General features: G+C 44.7%; 1 protein-coding gene across 5 annotated transcripts in view; it reads left to right on the forward strand.

The window, feature by feature from the left end:
- Window positions 1–18,072, forward strand: part of SCHIP1 (schwannomin interacting protein 1) — a 173,293-nt gene that overhangs the window by 23,654 nt on the left and 131,567 nt on the right. For 2 of the 5 annotated variants that reach the window (XM_077160903.1, XM_077160900.1), the window contains one exon: window positions 8,220–8,909. In XM_077160903.1, the coding sequence (XP_077017018.1) occupies window positions 8,238–8,909 (672 nt within the window). In that variant the 5' untranslated portion in view covers window positions 8,220–8,237. Of the gene's footprint in view, window positions 1–7,583; window positions 7,720–7,792; window positions 7,982–8,219; window positions 8,910–18,072 lie in introns of those variants that run through there. The other 3 variants (XM_077160902.1, XM_077160901.1, XM_077160907.1) reach the window with 3 other exon arrangements.

The following is an 18,072-nucleotide window of genomic DNA, read 5'->3' on the forward strand; positions in this document are numbered from 1 at the left end:
CTGTCTAGCAAATGTCGCCATGTCTTTCTCTCTAGGCTTCTTGTTTCATGAAGCTCCCCTGGGGGCGTTTTCCTTCTTCATCTCCAAAGGTCTCTGGCTGTGTGGGCTCTTGTGGCTCTAAAGCTTTTTCCAAAATGGTTCCCTCTTAAAAGACTCCAGTAAGCAATACCAACTTGAATGGATGGAGACACATGTCCATGGAAACCATCTAATCAAAAGTTACCACCCACAATTAGGTGGGTTACATCTCCATGGATAATCAAAAAGCTTCCACTCAGCAATATTGAACAAGGATTAAAGGACACAGCTTTTCTGGGGTACACAAGAGATTCGAATCAGCACAGATGCCGTTGTGCTTTGGGCTGTTCAGTGTCTCTATGACTTCATCCCTGACATCCCCTGTTACCTCTGCTGCCTATTTTACTCATTTACATCACCTAACTGATCCATAGAGGTAGTTGAGTTACAGCCCATGAATCTTAGGCAGTTTTTGAGGCTCAGATCATTTCATACAACTCTCCTTTCATGATTAGGCCAGTGGCTGAAAGAACTGAAGGGACAGCCTTGCCCATAAATATAGAGCTAGTCAGAGGCAGAGCCAAGTCTCTTGGAAGAGTTCTTTTTCATTCCACCAAGCTGCCTCCTTCCTCACTTTCAGATGCATTCCTCCTGCCTGCATGGCATTGACAATGCCAGCATCTATTTTCTGATTTCATAATGCTTCCAAAATTATGTCAAAAAGTGACCAGAACAGAGTTTTCACTTCCTAGAGCATCTTACAGGACGTTCCTCTTTGACAAGCATTACACATCAAAGTACAAGGCATGCAATTCTTGAACCAGTTCATCCTGCGATGGGGTCATGTCCACATGGGCTTCAGTGTCTGCCACTTGTAATGCTCCCCTGAGCTCTGGCAGTGCATCTACACACTTTCCGAGATTTTCCTAAATGTCCTTTTGTGTCACTTATACCCATTGATGAAGCTCAAAAAGTTGATTCAGAGTGGCTTACATGCAATTTCAAGAGCTCCTGAGAAATTGAGGAAAGCAGAATATGATGACCAAAAACGTCTCAAAAATGAAAGACCAAGGAAATTGAGATACTTGAAATTTGTCAATGCCATCCAATCTGAGATATGGCTTTATTAGGAAAAGAACAGCTGGCTCCCTTTTCCAACCTTGTCAACAGAGAGCAAATTTCCTACCAATGGAATTCCCATACAGATCCTCAGTGTACTGTTGTGCATACTGTGCACTGCACAACTCCAGGCGGTGCTCTTTGCGTTGCTATCTATTTGAGTGGTGTCAAATGGTCCCTCCTGGCATGCAGTTCTCAATCCTCTCCTGGGACCGTGCAGGTCACAATCTGTGTGGCCATATGCTGAGGCCCTGACTGACACTCTATATGTGACTTTCCCCCTATAAAGAAGTCACACTCTGCTGCAGTTAGGGTTATTTCATTCGCCAAAGCCTACAGACTTTTCAGGGTACTCCTCATTTCAAATATAAATTCACCTCGTTTCTGTAACTACTATAGTATTTGTCAAGCCAGGTGTCCTGATTTCAGGTTTGGAAAATAGGTCATTGGAGCGCTTTTATATGCTCAGCTTTGCCTAAATTTTGTCATTTCATTTTTATTGAAGAAAACATAGGAAACAAATACAATCTCCTGGTTTGCTAGAGAATCAAACCCTTTAAAATGTTGTTAATGTTTTTTACAGAGTTTTGCATGTGTGTATGTGTGTTGTTGTTGTTGTTTGGCAATAAAGCATAGCTCCATAAATGAGAGAAAGGAGAATATCATTTTAGGTGTATATAGAATCCATCTCCAAAAAAGCTACATATACAGACTAAGAAGTTAAAATCAACTCGTTGGCTCTGCAGAGATAATGGACAAATATCATGCACCAAAAAAGGCTGCACTACCTAATGGAGATCAACCTTGGTTGTTTTGCTTTTTTACTTAAAAAATATATATTTATATATTTAATTAGAGAAATTGTAGGTTTACAGAAAAATCATACAGAAAATTACAATGTTCCCATATATTCACCCTATTATTAACATCTTGCATTAGTGTGCTGGATTTGTTATAACCAATGAAAGGATATTATTATAATTGTACCATTAACTATAATCCTTAGTTTATATTAAGGTTCACTTTTGTGTTGTTCAGTCCTATGTTTTGTTTTTTTTTAATTTTTATTCCAGTAACATATACGCAACCTTAAATTTCCTCTTTTAACTACATACAGATATATAATTTAGGGCTGTTCATTATCTGCACAATGTTGTGCATAACTGGTACAGAATTTCTGTTTGGGGTGATGGAAAAGTTTTGATAATGGGAGTTGGTGATGGTAGCGTGACATCAACCTTAGCCTTGAATTAATGGAGGAACCAACTTTGTTTCTTCCAATAAGGAAGGTGATAAAAAGATCCAGAGACACCTTTGTAAATTTCCCACAATTCCTAGGAGCCATAGGTTCTTTAGGCTAGAAAAAACCTGTCAGATCACTTATTCTTTCATTCAATTCTGGCTATTTACCAAACACCATGGTGATGCTGCACAATTCCCTTCCAATAGGAAACTGAGGTCACTAAAGTTGGTTACAGATGGGGCCGGAAATGAAGCCCAGATGTCTATATCCAAGACACTTCAGCCCACAGTGCACCTAAAAATCCCCATGAACTTACATTCAGATGTGAAATAGGAGAGCATCTGTATACTGCATGTGACTTGCATGTAATTCATGTAATAAAGATGAAATCCTTTGCCAGCCATTTCTTCATTACTCTTAGGGAAGCCTCAGCATTAGGGCTGATCACTTCAGAATTAGATTGGGAAGTTGGCAAATAAATCTTTTCCCACCTACTCATGCTCCTTAGGATTTAAATCATATATCCTTTTTTAAGTGTTGCCTTTCAGATTAAAATAACATAAATAGCACTGGCTCCTGAGGTCCACTGTTCTCAGTCTACTTTTATCCCTACCCTTTGAGTATTTCTAGACAGTTCCCTATACATAACAAAATGAATACACCAATCTTAATGGATTTTGGGGAAGGAGTTAAGCATGTGGTTTATAACAATGTGAAGTTTCCCTTTTTGAGGTATCTATACAACTCTTTGTTGACACAATTATATCTCCCAACTTGCTGAACATCATTGAACTTGATGGTTGAGGAGGCTGAGCACATATGAGGAAAGAACAGCTGTTCTTGCCAGCTGCCTTTTTCTCCACATAGACATAAATACTGCCCAAGGAGCTTCTGCAGGGCAGGGGACTGAAATCTGGCTTGAGGTTGCTGCAAGGAGACCTTTTCTGACAGTTTTGCTTAGTAAATTTATACAAATGCATCAGGACCAAGTGAAATAGAACTTATATCCAAGTGACTATGAGCAAGGACTCTGCAGTCAAACTACTTGGGTTCAAATCCTGGCTTTGCCACCTATTTTACCAGTTTTATTAGTTAATGTTTCCTAGAGAAACATAACTGACAGGAGATATATGTCCCTATGGCTTCTCTCTCCACCTGACTTTCTTTCTTTCTTATTTATTTATTTACTTATTTATTTATTTTCCACCTGACTTTCTTGCTGCTAATAAAGGCCTCCAGTAACCCAGATTAAAGCCCCACCTGATTCAGTTGGGCCAAAATCTCACTGAAGCAGCTTGAAGATAACATATTTACAATGGGTTTGCATCCACCAGAATGTGAACCAAGACCAGGAACATGTACAAACTGGGGTATACTGTTCAATCCAGCACAAAAATTAAGTGATTTATTATAGGAATTGGCTTGCACAACTATGGGGGCTGGCAAATCTGAATTTCGAAGGGCAGGCCATAAGGTGGAAACTCCAAGAAATGTGATTCTAAAATCTGGCAAGTCCTAACTTTGTAGGGCTGGTCTCAAGCTGGAAATTCTGACAAAGGTCAAGTTGAATTCCCTGGGGGAGTCCAGCTGGCTGAAGTGGAGGCAGAAATTCTTCTTTCTGACTTCAAAAACCCTCAGTTCTGGGCTTTAAGACCTCCAATTGATTGAATGAGGAGACTCCCACATGGCTGTGGGCAATCTTCTTTGTTGCTTGTAGATGCAATTGTTGATTATAGCTGCAAATCCATCTACAAAATACTCTCACATTAACAAGCAGATCAGTGCTTGAACAAATGGACACCATAACCTAGCTAGGCTGACACAGAAAACTGATCATCACACCAGCCTTTAAACACTGGGCAAGCTAGTTACCCTCCTTGTGCCTCAGGTTCCTCACCTGTAAATGAGGATGATAATAGTTTCTTCATAGGCTTTTGAGGATTAAATGAGTTAGATGTTATTATTGTTATTTATTAATTCCAACAAGAAACATCTATTGAGCTCCTAGTATGTTCCAGTTACCATGAACAAGACAGAAATAGCCCCTCCCTTCATGGAAAGTGGAGTATGTTTTCACGCTAGGACCCTGACCTATTTTTTAAAGGGATGTGAAGTCAATGTTATAGAGTGTGACTGGATTTTGTTTAAAATGAGCTAGAAAAGAATCATATAAAATTAGAATTTTCTGAAACTTTTATTGTTACATATATATATTTGTATGTTGTATGGCAGGGTCACATTTCATTATTTTTCCATGTGAGTGTCCTGTTATTGCAGTATCATTTGTTGAATTTCTGTTTTTTTGGGGAAGTGCATGGACCGGGAATCGAATCAGGGCCTCCCACATGGTAGGTGAGAATTCTACCACTGAACTACCCTTGCAACCCTGTTAAATACACATTTAAAAAAATTTATTGGGATAATATATATATGTATTTGGCATTATGACCATTTTTAAGTGTATAATTCAGTGGCATTAATTACATTTACAGTGTTGTTCTACCATCACCGCCATATATTACAAAAACTTTTTCATTACCCCAAATAGAAACTCTGTACCCATTAAGCAGTAACACCCCATCATGCCTCCCCATGGGCACTGGTAACCTCTAATCTACTTTTTCTCTCTATGAATTTGCATGAGGAAAACAGGGAAAGAGGATTTAGGAGGCTATTTAGGAATTCCATCATGTGAAGACAGTGGTCTAGATTGGGGCGAGTGAGGACAGTGGGGTGTAGGGACCCTGTATTTCGGTAGAATTGATAGGACCTGGTGACTGATAGGGGAAGGCGCTACAGCCGGAAGGGTCAGGCATGATTCCCACTTTCCAGTTTATAAAGGTTCAGGGGACAAATCTAAGTCTTCACAGTCCAAGCCCCTAAGTTGAGGAAACTTTCCTGTAAACAGGAAAATAGGACTTTCCATCACGTTGCAAATCATCTCTCCATTCTGCTGGACTTATCTGCAGAGGCTGTTGCCTGCCTAGGAGTTGGCAGGTCTTCCTGTTCCAAAGTGGGGTGGTTCTTGGCAGGAGATGGAAGGCTGGAAACAGCATGGAGACTGGGCTAGCCAGGCACCTTGCATGAAAAGAAAAGAAAATGGAAAAGCTAGTATTTCCCCATCTGATCCAAAATTCCTGGTCAGAAAATAATTTAGAAGTATAGGTAATTCAAAGATGTTCATATTTGGCTTTGAAATGCCATGCATTTTTTGGCAGTGGATTCACCTTGCCAAATGTTTTTTCTTAGACCTTATTTTGCATTCCCCGAACACAGACCATTCTGGCAGCAGAGGGGCGAGCCAGAGCCCAGGAGGGCGTCTGGGTGGATGTAATGTTTAAAAATTAGTCTGAGACCAAACGCTCCGTTATCACCCTACTTGATGAATACCTATCTATGTCCTGCCACAGAGCAGGGAGTTTTTTCTGACCAAAGCCTTGCCAGATTACATGGTGATTTGAAAAGCAGCTATCTAGCGCCCCAGCACACAATGCTTCCTAACCATTCTTAGAATAATCCACAGAGCCACCTCCACCCCACAGGGTGGCAGCCAGCTGAGCCAGAGCTCAGCAGCAGCCTCAGAATCAAACCATATTTGGAGAAGGAGGCAGGCTGTTGACAGATGTTATGGTAAAAGACATTTTAAGTCATCATCAGCCCCGTTTTATAGAAGAGTTGGACAGACTGAGAAGGTTCCTTTTCCTGTTATTCATAAGATTGTTGCTTCCAGACACGCTAAAAGCTTAGCTTATCTTCCCTGGCTCAGGCCTACCTAAGAGAGGAAAGAGTCTCACTAAAATCACTTAAAGTCCCCATTAGTGCCTAGAAAAAAATGTCAGGGTGGCAGCCACTCCCTACTAAAGAATCCCAAGTATTCCCTTGTTCCTCCATCAGACCTTGCCAAGCCAGGGTAGTGGACTGGTCCTGGCTAGAATTAACTGGGAATAATTAGTAACAGGCCCAAATCTGGGAGTTAAAGGAAGATGGTTTTCCCCTAGTTCCTGGTGAAACTGAGTGCTGTTTTTCAGATCAGAACGGAGGGGCGGGCATTTCCTGGTTTCCCTGTTCCTACAGATCAGAATGTTTCATCAGAGCCTTAAAAGGTGCTCTGTGACCCACCTTCGTTTCCCAAAAGTTGGAATCTTCATAGAACCTTCTTCCTAAGGGTTGCCAAACTCGGGCAGCCCTTGTGTGTTTTGAAAAACCCGGCATAGGTTTTTTTTTTAATTTTTTGACGCAGTTTCTTGTAAATTTTAAGGAAGAGAAGAGAATGTGCCAGGCGCACTGTCACCTGATACCATCTTTTCCTCTTCTTTAATACTCTTTGGTTGGAGGTGGTGGTAGGGGTCTTTTTAAGGCTAGCCCCAAACCTCAGAACAGATACCCCTAATTCCCACCCCCGTCATCATTCCAGCTCTCACTCCCACCTCACACTTAACCGCGCTTCCCCTCCAAGCCCCCCTCCCCCCCATACGCACACCTCGCTGAGGTCATCCTCTGCGGGGGAAGGAAGCGAGAGCTAAAGCAACAGGTTCCACCCACAGCCTGAACTTGGAAGGGGAGACAGTGAGGAGATGGGAGAGGGGAGGTGGAGGGCGAGAAAGCGGTGAGGAAGGTGGAAGGGATATAATGGTACACGACTACCGGGCACGCGTCACTCCCACGTGGGTTTGGGGTGGGTAGGAGAGGTCCTTCACACCAAGACTTCGCGTGGGTTAAGCGGCACCAGGCCCGCGCTTTGGGGTGCGGGGAGGCTTCAGCCCCGTAGCGCGCCCAGCAGAGCGGGCGACTGGCGTGCCCAAGCAATGCGAAGGTGTCTGGGGTTAAAATAAACAGCCCGCCCCAGGGCACCGCCCTTACTAACCGGCCGGTCTGCTCCTCTAACGCCCCGCGCCCCCTTCTTTCGGGCCTTTCCCGGGTCTCCCCAACCCCATTCCCGCCCGGCCTCTGGTCCCAGCCAGCTGCCGGGAAAACCGGGAGAGCGGACCCCGCCGCGCCCGGCCGCCTCTGGGCATGCTCTGTGGCGGGACCCGCTCGGCCGCCGGGAGGGCGCGTCCTCCCTCCCCGCGGGCGCCGGCGGCGCCTGCAGCCCCTGCAGTTGCTCCCAGACCCCGCACACCTTTGGTGGGAAGCTGCAAGGGCCGCCCGGCCCGGCGCGGGCGGAAGGCGCCCCCCGCCCCCCACCCCGAGCCTCCCGGCGAGTCCGGAAGAGAAGCCGGCCGGGGAGGCGCTGAGGCTAGAGTGAGCCCTCGGAGCTGCCGGCAGTGCTTCAGAAAGTAGAGCTGTGTTCACGCACCAACCGGGTCTCCCCGCCGCCGGCGAGGGAGAGGCGGAGCCGGGTGAGGGGGTGGGGTGGGGGGCTTGGTCTCAGCGCTGGCGGCGAGGTGCGAAATTAGTAGCCACCCACCTTCTTCTCCGTTCCCGCCCCCAGCGAAATATAATTCTCCGGGAAAGTGTCTGCCTCTTGGAGAATCCTTGGGGCGGGGTGCACGGGCGCGCCGGGCACAAAATGGTTAAAACAAAGTCTGCGCGCGCTCTGGGCCCCCTCGGATGAAAAGTGTGCGAGCTGCCGGCCGGGAACCCCCTTCTGCTAATTAGAGGGTTGGTTACCCGCAGGAAGTCTGGTTGTGCCGGGTGGGAGTGCGGTGGTAGGGGAAGCCCTCTTGGGTCCGGGTTCCGGCCCCCAGGCCTGCTTGAGGGGGTGGGGGGCGGCGCGCCTTGGGCCAGGCGGGCGCGGGGCACTGGGCCGGGGCGACAGCGGCGGGCGGCGGGCGGCTGGAGCAGGCTCGACCCGGCGATTCACTCACTCTGCCTCCTCCCCCCCCTTTCCCCACCCCAGGATTACCGAGAGGATGGGATGGATCTAGGCAGTGACGCCGGCAGCAGCAGCAGCAGCAGCCGCGCCAGTTCGCAGTCCAACTCCACCAAAGTGACCCCTTGCTCCGAGTGCAAATCGTCGTCGTCCCCGGGGGGCAGCCTGGACTTGGTGTCTGCCCTGGAGGACTATGAAGAGCCCTTCCCGGTCTACCAGAAGAAGGTGATTGATGAGTGGGCGCCGGAGGAGGACGGTGAGGAGGAGGAAGAGGAGGACGAGCGCGTCGAGCTAGGGTACCGGGATGACCGTTGTCCGGTCCGGGAGCCGGGGGACGTGAGCGCCAGGACTGGCAACGGCGGGAGCAGGAGCGCCACCACCGCCATGCCGCCCCCGGTGCCCAACGGCAATCTCCACCGGCACAACCCTCAGGACCTCAGGCACAATGGCAACGTGGTGGTGGCCGGCCGGCCGAGCGGTCCCCGGGGTCCCCGCCGGGCCATCCAAAAGCCCCAGCCGGTGGGGAGCCGGCGTAGCGGTCGGGGCCCAGCGACCGGGAGTATCTGCCTCCAGCGGCCGGACGGCGGGACGTGCGTCCCGGAGGAGCCCCCGGTTCCCCCAATGGACTGGGAGGCGCTGGAGAAGCATCTGGCAGGACTGCAGTTCCGGGAGCAAGAGGTGCGGAACCAAGGCCAGGCGAGGACCAACTCCACCTCCGTAAGTTGGCCGGGATGCGTGCCCACACGCGCGCACACACGCGTGCACAACCCGCGCGCAGCCCGCACGCCCCCTCCCCGCTCCCGCCCGCCTGCGGCCCCATTCATCCCTCCCGGAGGGTGGAAGCCGGGCTGGAGAGACTGCCTTGGGCTCCCCTGGGGTAAGGCTGCTCAGTTCATGGGCTGTCTGGGTTTGCAGGATGGGCGGATTGGAGGGAGGGGCCGCCGGAGGGCCCCGGAAAGTCGTGTTAGTGGAACCGGCGACTCATTTTGATGGAATTACTTATCGAGACGAGGTTGTGAGTCACTTGCCTGAAAATAAACCCGGGGGAGATTTGGGCACAGAAGCCAGTGTCTGCGGATAATGTTTCAAGTCGCAATAGTTGTGGCTTTGTCATCCGTGGTGGGTCTTCCTTCCTCGCCATTAATCTCTCGCCCTCATAGGCTGTCCCTGTGCACACGCACGCAGTCGCCTGCCCACACCGCCGGGCTGGCAACGGTGCTGGTTCCTCCTCGCATGTCATCGGGTGCTTCTGTATTTGGTGGGTTGATGGCCCTCCTCTAAGACTCACTCTTTCTGAATCCCGAGCTATTGTTGACCTGGGGGAAGCTCGAGAATTGACCTGCCAGGATGAGGGAGGGGTTTTTCCCGCTGACGCCTGACTCGCTCCTTGTTTTGATAACGGAGCCAGTTGCAGTTCCTTTCCGGAGGCCACTGTCTCAATTCAGGAAAGCTAGACAGGGAGGGGTGCTGGAGTGGAAAAGTGGGAGAGAGAGAAGGGAGGGCTGCATCTATAATAAACTATGGCAGGTTAGCACTCGTCTCAACATCCTTTTTTTTTTTTTTTTTTGCCCCTGAGACGAGAACAGATAAATGACTTAAAAGCATCCTGCATGTAGCTCCTCTGGTTTTCACTGTTTTGAGCTAAAGCAACAGTTGTAATTTGCAAATCATTAATGTTGCCCCTGAATAGGGCTGAAGGGCACAGTTTAAATGAGCTGCTCTCTCAGTGTGACAGTGTGGGGAAATGTCTGCCTTGAAGGTGTAATTTTCCCACTCCAGGACCCTGGGGCTACTGGAAATTGGGTGCATGCACTTCTGACTTGAGGGGTGAGGATGGTAACTGCATTTCAAAGAGAAATTGGCACAGTTTCTAGGATAGAGAGCCCTTGGCTGACACAGCCCACTGGTTAGTGTCCCTTGAGAAACTACCTATTAAATTAATGCACTCGTTTTAATCCCAGCTGTTTGGAAGTTTACCACGGACACTAGCAGACATGGAATCTTTCCATTCCAGCCAATACCATTCCTAGGACTTAGCAATAGGAAACATCTTTTTCTTTCTTAGTGTTTGATAGAGAAAAATCACATCATTAAGCAACCTGGACTTGAGCAGCAACTTGAAGAAAAGCAAGCGTTTCATTTACTATTGCATGACAGTTATACAATAACTACATTTAATATAATATGTTTTTATTAAAGGAAAATTTAATAACTCTTGTACATGCAGAGTTAAGATTTGAAGGTGATAATGAGCTTCTTTATTGAAAAGTTATTTTCAATTTTACTGGGTTCCCTTGTGTTATGTACTACATGCCAGGTGTGATTCTGAGTGTTTTAGTACACAGCTACCCACGTGCGGCTTGCATTCTGGTGAGGGGCGGTATGGACATAGACTGCCCACCCCCTCTAGGAACTTAAAATTGAATGGTTTACATCTGTTCTTGTTATTGTGAAGACTTTGAATCTTTCCTATTTGAACAGTCTTTGATACCAAAGGTGTAAACATTTTGCATAATTAGGTCTCCCCTCCCCAGCAGTCCTGACAGTATCCCCTCTGGGCATTTCCTCCATTAACTCACAGATGGAAATTTGGGTTCCATTGCTGTAAAGCAAGTTTGTACGTGGGGGAGAGAGGCCTTTGAGGTTGTTTAATGTTGAATTTTTCCACATTTTGGTTGGTATTGAACAAAGTCGCTAGCCAGCAATTGTTTAGAATATGTTTTGCAAACTGCAGGTTGCTTAAAAAAATCACTTCAGCATTTTAAAAACTGAAATAAAATAGATTATACCACAGTGTATTGCAGGAAGTCACTTTAAGCTTGGTTTAATGAAACTTGTTTCAGTTTTATATATACACTGAGTCACAGTGTAAAATTTATTTCTCGCTATGGACCGTTGTCATAAAAGTTTGATAAACACTGATTTAAGTCCTCTTTATGGTTGCCTAGGATAAATGAAAGAGAATTTGAAACCATGAGGACAGAAACCTGAAAAGAATAAAGGACTGTCTTGAAGGAGTCGTTCAAATTCAATGATATTTTTGCCAGTCCCGAAAACCTTGTATATGAATATCTTTAAATAGTTAATAACACATACCACTGGGAGGAGGTATGTATGAGATGAAATAGAGGGGGTGGGTTTTCCTTCACTCCTGGAGAGAACCACGTAAGCTTGTTTCCCCCTTAGGGCCTTTGCCTCTGCTTGCTGTCTTCATTGACTCACTCCTTTGTTCAGCTCTGTTCTCTCTTCCTCAAAGAGGCTGTCCCTAACCACCCTCTCTAAAGTAACAGCACCTACCCCCTCCCCAGGCCCTCTCTTGTGTATCGTTTTCTTAGTGTTTATCACTATCTGAAATTACCTTATTTATTCTTCCTAACATATCTAAGTTGGAACACAGAGATCTTGAATATCTTTTGACTGTGCTAACCTAGAGCCTGAGACAGTGCCTGGTATGTGTTAGGTTCTCAAATATTGAATGACTGAATGAGCTAACTGTTGGTGAGATTCATGCATCGCAGACTTACACCAACCCCCTCATTTTATGGATTAGAAAGGTTAAATGATTTGCTGAAGGTCCCGGTGAGAAAACCTACAAAAAGAATGTTGTCCTTTCTCCTGATACCAGACTAGGTGTTTTTCTTCTCTTAATTCTTAAAATAATTTGAAATAAAAGGACAGTTTTCCCACCTCCCTGAAATAACTTGCATCAGCAAGTCACCTCTTGCTCTTCTTTAGTATTGAGGACAAAAGTTAACAGGGAAATAATCAAACTCCTACCACTTAGGAGTCTCTTCTTAGAGACACAGTTTTGTTTTGTGTTTTAATGGAGTAACTTTGACATCTGCAGAGCAAATTAGTGACAAATTTGAGGCCTTCTCTCTCCCTGTCTAGTGCTTTTCTCTTTTTCTCAGCTGCAGTGATACACTTAAAAGGAAGTACCATGTCTCAAAAATGTGTTGACAGTAAGCTAGCAGATGTTGCTCTATGCCTTCCCAGCTGATGGAGAAACCCTGAACGTCATTGGTCCTTTCTTGAGTCAAGGTGTCTTTCTCTAGATGCCTTAGTTTGGACATTTTTATGGCCTTAGAACTGTAAACTTGCAACTTAATACATTCCCTTTATAAAAGCTAAAAGAAAAAAAAGTGTTGATAATCAGCCATCCCTAATCCAAGGGAACATTTAGACACAAAATTTAAAACACATAGTGCTTAGGTGGGATTTAAAAACCTAGTGCTGGCCTTTTCTTTGTGAAAGGCCTAAGCAGCTCACCTCTCCCTTGGCACCAGTGCGAGGATGTTGAGCTTGGGTGCCGTCTCTGGCGTCCGACCATGGAGATATATGCTTAAGGAGAAGAAGATGCCCTGGGGACCTAACTTCCTGATGCCTTCTCAGTGACTGACCTGCCTGACCTCACTCGTAGACCACCCAGCCCCCCCCACCCCCCGAAGTCAGCACCTGCAGGGCAGCAAGTATATTTTACTCCACTGCCATATCGCCAGTAGATAGCACTGTATCTACCACAAATGCTTGGCATGCTTGGGAAAGTGAGAGTTTCAACCCAACAGCCAGAACTGCTCTAAGAACCACCCTCTTCCACTTGGCTTGTGCCACCGATCTGGTACCGAGTTCTCCTAGTCCTATCCCTGGCCCCTCTTTCCAGTATCAGGTGTTCTTGGTAAACTCGAGCGCAGACAGACACACATTAGGACTAAAGAATGATTCTAGATATTGGTGGCTTTTTCTTTTTTTTTTTTTTTTTTAACATGGGCAGGCATCAGGAATCAAACCTGGGTCTCCGGCATGGCAGGCAAGAACTCTGCCACTGAGCCACCGTTGCACCGCCTGATATTGGTGTTTTTTGTTTGTTTGTTTTTTACACGGACAGACACTGGGAATCGAACCTGGGTCTCCAGCATGGCAGGCGAGAGCTCTCCCTGCTGAACCACTGTGGCCCACCCATCAATATTGGTGTTTATGACATGGTGTAGAACTGTCTTAGCAAATTAAGGGACTCTGGCTTGGATACCTTTATATTCATCCTAAATTCTTGTCTTATCATCTACTCTGACTGGTGAACTGGCTTGGGCAATCTTAAGGGAAATCTAGAGTTTCTCTTCAGTTTTTCCCCTTTTCAGAGGAGACCCAAGCAGTTGGGTTTCTTTTTTTTTTCCTGCCTCTTCAAGACCTTTGTTTATCCCTGTATCAGCCTTCCTTCTATTCCAAAGGGCTCTCTGACCTGTCACCAAGAGGCACAGAGGTGTTCACTGCCTCAGTGTACTCTTCTTCCTAAATGGCATACAATTTCGCCTCTTTTTCTAATTTTTTTTTTGTATGCTGTATGGTGGGGGTCACGTTTCATTTTTTTGCCATGTGAGTATTGCAGCACCATTTGTTGAATTTTTGTTTGTTTGTTTGTTTTTTGGGGAAGTGCATGGGCCAGGAATCGAATCTGGGTCTCCCGCATGACAGGTGAGAATTCTACCACTGAACTACCCTTGCACCCCTGTAAATATTTTTTACGTGAGGTTTCCTCTCCTTCGGGGTGTGTGGTCCTTTCTGTTTAGTTTGTTCTGTGTGTCTCTGGAAACTCACCCTCCTTTCTTTCCTCACCTCTCCCTCCTTTTGATATGTCTTTATAAAAATAGTTTTATTGTGGTATACTTGACATACAATTAAGTGTTCATATTTGAAGAGTACAGTTTGATGGGTTTTCACATATGTTTACACCCCGGAAACCATCACCGGTATCAAGATAAAGAACTTAGAGCAGGCCATGGTGGCTCAGTGGCAGAGTTCCCGCCTGCCATGCCGGAGACCCGGTTCAATTCCCGGTACCTGCCCATGAAAAAAAAAAAAAGATAAAGAACATAAGCATGGCCATCACCCCCCAAAATTTCCTCACACTCATTTGCAATTCCTCCCCCACCTCAGTCCCATGCCCAGGCAACCGCTGATCGAATTTCTATCACTATAGATTAGTTCGCATTTTTTTCAAATTATGTAATTATATTTATGGAATCAAACAATGTGTTCTCTATTTTGACCTGGCTTCATATAATTATTTTTAGTTTCATCCGTGTTTTCTGTATCAATAGCTCATCCCTTTTGCTTGCTGAGTGGTACTCCACTGCATGGCTTTATCTCCAGTTGTGTATCCATTCACCTGGTAGTGGACACTTTCCCCCCCTAGTTTTTAGCTATTATGAATAAAGGTGCAATCAACATTCACATGCAAGTCCTGATATGGACATACGCTTTCCTTTCTCTCGGGTAAATACCTAGGAGTAGAATGGCTGGATCATATGATAGCTATATGTTTAACTTTCTAGAAAGTTGCCCAGCTGCTTTCCACAGAAGTTGCGCCATTTTACATTGCAGTCACTGTGACTCTAATGTACTAAGCCTTGGGTTCCACTCCTACCCGTTGCCCTATTCCACTTGCATCCTTGGGGTTTACAAGGCACTCTCTTTAGGTGACCAGAGTGATTGTTTCCCTCTTTTTTAAGAGAAAACGATAAGAAAACATCAGGATCACATGTTACATGTGCCCCAAATCATAACATGCATTGCACAGAAATAGAAAGGAGTTACTTATTAAATTAAAAAAAGAATTGTCCTTGAGGGAATGATGAGTTTTACATGCAATTTTATTATTTTTATGTGACAGGTGCAGTTTCCTCTTTTAGTGAAAGGATAAGAATAATTTTAATTGACACAGTAATTGAAAGCAAATTCCCCTGATGAAGTTATTTCCAAAGTACTTGAATATAACTTGTCTTTTACTGTTTATACTATTATCTAGTAGCAGAATTTAAAGTACCTACATTTCTTCCTGGGGTGGTACTAATTACAGGTTATTTTCAATGTATTATTCTGTAAGAATTACATCCCAGTTACTCTTTCCCCATCAATGACAGTACTAAAGTAGCTTGAATGGCTGAGTAGTTTGTTTCCTTAGTTACTTGGGCTATATTTAAATTACATGAATTCCCGTTTTTATAGACTAAATTAAGAAGTCTCTATTGCTCCTACAAAATATAGTGAAGTTTAGAAGTTTAATAAATTACTTGATTCTGCAGCCTGGGATATAGCATTGAAAACATTCTGTTTGGTATGTAGTCAATCACTTATGCCTATTCATTAGAAAACACTATAGAATAGTGTTAAAAATATGTATATTTTTATTATAGCCAGAAATTATCACAGGAACATATATTCTGTGCTTCAGCCTTTTAAATATATATATTTTTACTGAAACCAGAAATTATCAGAGCTAAATGCATTCTGTTCTTCGGTCTTTCACCTTTTATTGTTTAGCACTGTAATGAAAAGTCCTTTGCCTGTTTTTCTAATTAATGTTGCATTTTGCTTAGGAGTACAAAGGCCATTCTTTCCATTTGCATGTCCTCAAGATTTTAAGGAAATATGATTTGGTTTAAAAACCAAAAAAAAAGGTTGCTAGTAAACCACGAGTGGGTAGTTCTTAAAATTTTAGAAATATACCATTAATTCTGGAGCTGCATGCATGTGCCGGTGTGTCTGTGTGTGTGTGTCTGGGCTACCAGGATGAAGTGGGTTTATCCTGTTAGGGAACCGTCTTTTGGAAATGTTGTAGTTGGATTAACAGAAATCGTTGCCGACCTCCTGGTGTGCATACAGTGGACCTTTAAAACATCCTAGGGAACAATTTCAGGATGCACTTCTGAAAAATAGATGCAGCTGTTCTCAGTCCATTCTCACTGATCTGAATGAACATCCCACCACTGGTCTCCTGCCTCCCTCCCCAGTTCCTTGCTGGCTGGGCCTGCACTTTAAATTCCAGATCCCTTGGTCAGACTTTCATTACAGTTTCACCCTTGGGAAGCCCCAGCATGAGCCCTTTGCTCAGCAAAGATCTACTCCCTGCCGTCCATCAAACCACCTTCACTTGCTGCTGCGGGGCCTGCTCCGAGTCTCAAACCACCTTCACTTGCTGCTGCGGGGCCTGCTCCGAGTCGAGGCCCAGCTCTTTGATGGGCTCAGCTCTGAATGACCTCTTTTCCTTTTGTACTTCTTATTCCACTTGGGCCTGTACCACTTACTCCTACTTAGGTTTTAAAAGGCCTTTTTTCCTAGGTTTTTGTGTTTGCATGTTCACTCACGATCACATTTGATCCTCATGACAATCCTGAAAATTGGACAAAACAATTATTCCCATTTTAGAGATGAGAAAATTGAGGGCCAGCAAGATCCAGGGACTCCTCTAAAATCTTATACCTCCCCAAGTGGCAAAAGTCAGACCAGACCTCTGAATTTCTGACTAGTTCCAGGCTCTTTCAGCAACCTAGTACCTTGTTGCTTGGGGTTTACAAGACACCTCTCTTCAGGTGATCAGACTGATTGTTTCCCTCTTTTTTAAGAGAAAATGATAAGAAAACATCAGGATCACATGTGACATGTGCCCCAAATCATAGCATGCATTGCACAGACATAGAAAGGAGTTACTTATTACATTAAAAAAAGAATTGTCCTTGAAGGAATGATGAGTTTTACATTCACTGTCTGTTTTCTCCTTATCGTTTTGTGGGGATGACTCTTATCTGCCTTACTGTTTTAAGTCCCTCCTCCTGCTCAAACACACTCAAACTACAGATTCAATAGGATTTGGCATCTGATGAATGAAAAGCTGGCATCTGATGAATGCTTGTTTATCTAATTGGATAATGTAATTTGTGCTACCCTTTCTATTTAATTCTTTAATTTACTCAAAGGTGCTACACCACGAACTTTCTTATTCTTGCTAATAATTACAATTCTAGATCCTTTCTTAAATGCTTATCCAAACTCTGTGACATTACATTTGCATTTTAAAATACACTTTTGATTTTACTCCTGGACCATTGCCCCTGAAGACATAAGTGGTATTCTGGTCTTACATTTGAAATTCAGTTGTGTTGTGACAAAAAAGCTGCAGATGCTTTTTCTTAAAGAAGCTGCTTTATGCTCCTTGAGCCTTTAGAGCAGAATTGATGATTTATATTGCAGTTACTGTGAGATAATTTTGCATACTACTTTGGGAGAAATTCAGACATCTCATAATTGAGGATTTTCAAGTGTAAAAGTAATAGGATTTTAGAGCTAGAATGGATCTGAGAGGTCAGCTCATCAAACCCTCCCATTTTCAAAGAAGGAAGCTGAGCCCTGTGGAGATTAAAATCTTCACCCAAGTTCTTCACCCTGGCCTGCCCTGTCCCCAGTTCACCCACAGACTCCTAATTAATTTGTACTTTTAATGAGCTCCTTCCTTCCCCCTTCAGCTAGTGTCAGGTTTTGTTTTGTTTTATTTTTCATTGAAGACTGCTTTCAAAACTTAACATGGAGGACAAATTCAGGATCGTCACTTTAGAATCTTCCAAGACTAGAAGTATATTCTAATTTTTGCCAGTTGATAGTAGAAGAAATTTCATTTTATTTTCTGTGTTCCTTTTTCCTTTTTTAAACCCACATTATGAGGCCAATTATAAAATTGCTTTCTTCCTTTCAGACTTCACTGGAGCTCATTGCTGTGAGTATTTCTACCAATAGAACAGCACTTTCCCTGGAGAGATGATTTTTGACCAACATTGCTCCTTTCCTGTCAGTCTCTGTAAACAGCTTTCTGTGGCTGCCTTTCCTCCTTTCCAGCATTGAGTGTCACCCAGTATTCTCCTTTTATGGGGGCCGGGGACCTTTCTGCACAGCACTTCCAACCACAAAGCCCACCTGTTAAGGGGGTCTGCCAGGGCTGCCGTGACAAATCCCACCTGTTTGTTGGCATAAGAACAAGAATTTATAGTTTCTCAGTTCCCGAGACTAGAAGTGTAAAATCAAGGTGTCAGCAAGGCCATGCTTTCTCTCCAAA

The sequence above is a fragment of the Tamandua tetradactyla genome, chromosome 5 (assembly GCF_023851605.1).
Source record: "Tamandua tetradactyla isolate mTamTet1 chromosome 5, mTamTet1.pri, whole genome shotgun sequence".
NCBI classification, from domain to species: Eukaryota; Metazoa; Chordata; class Mammalia; order Pilosa; family Myrmecophagidae; genus Tamandua; species Tamandua tetradactyla.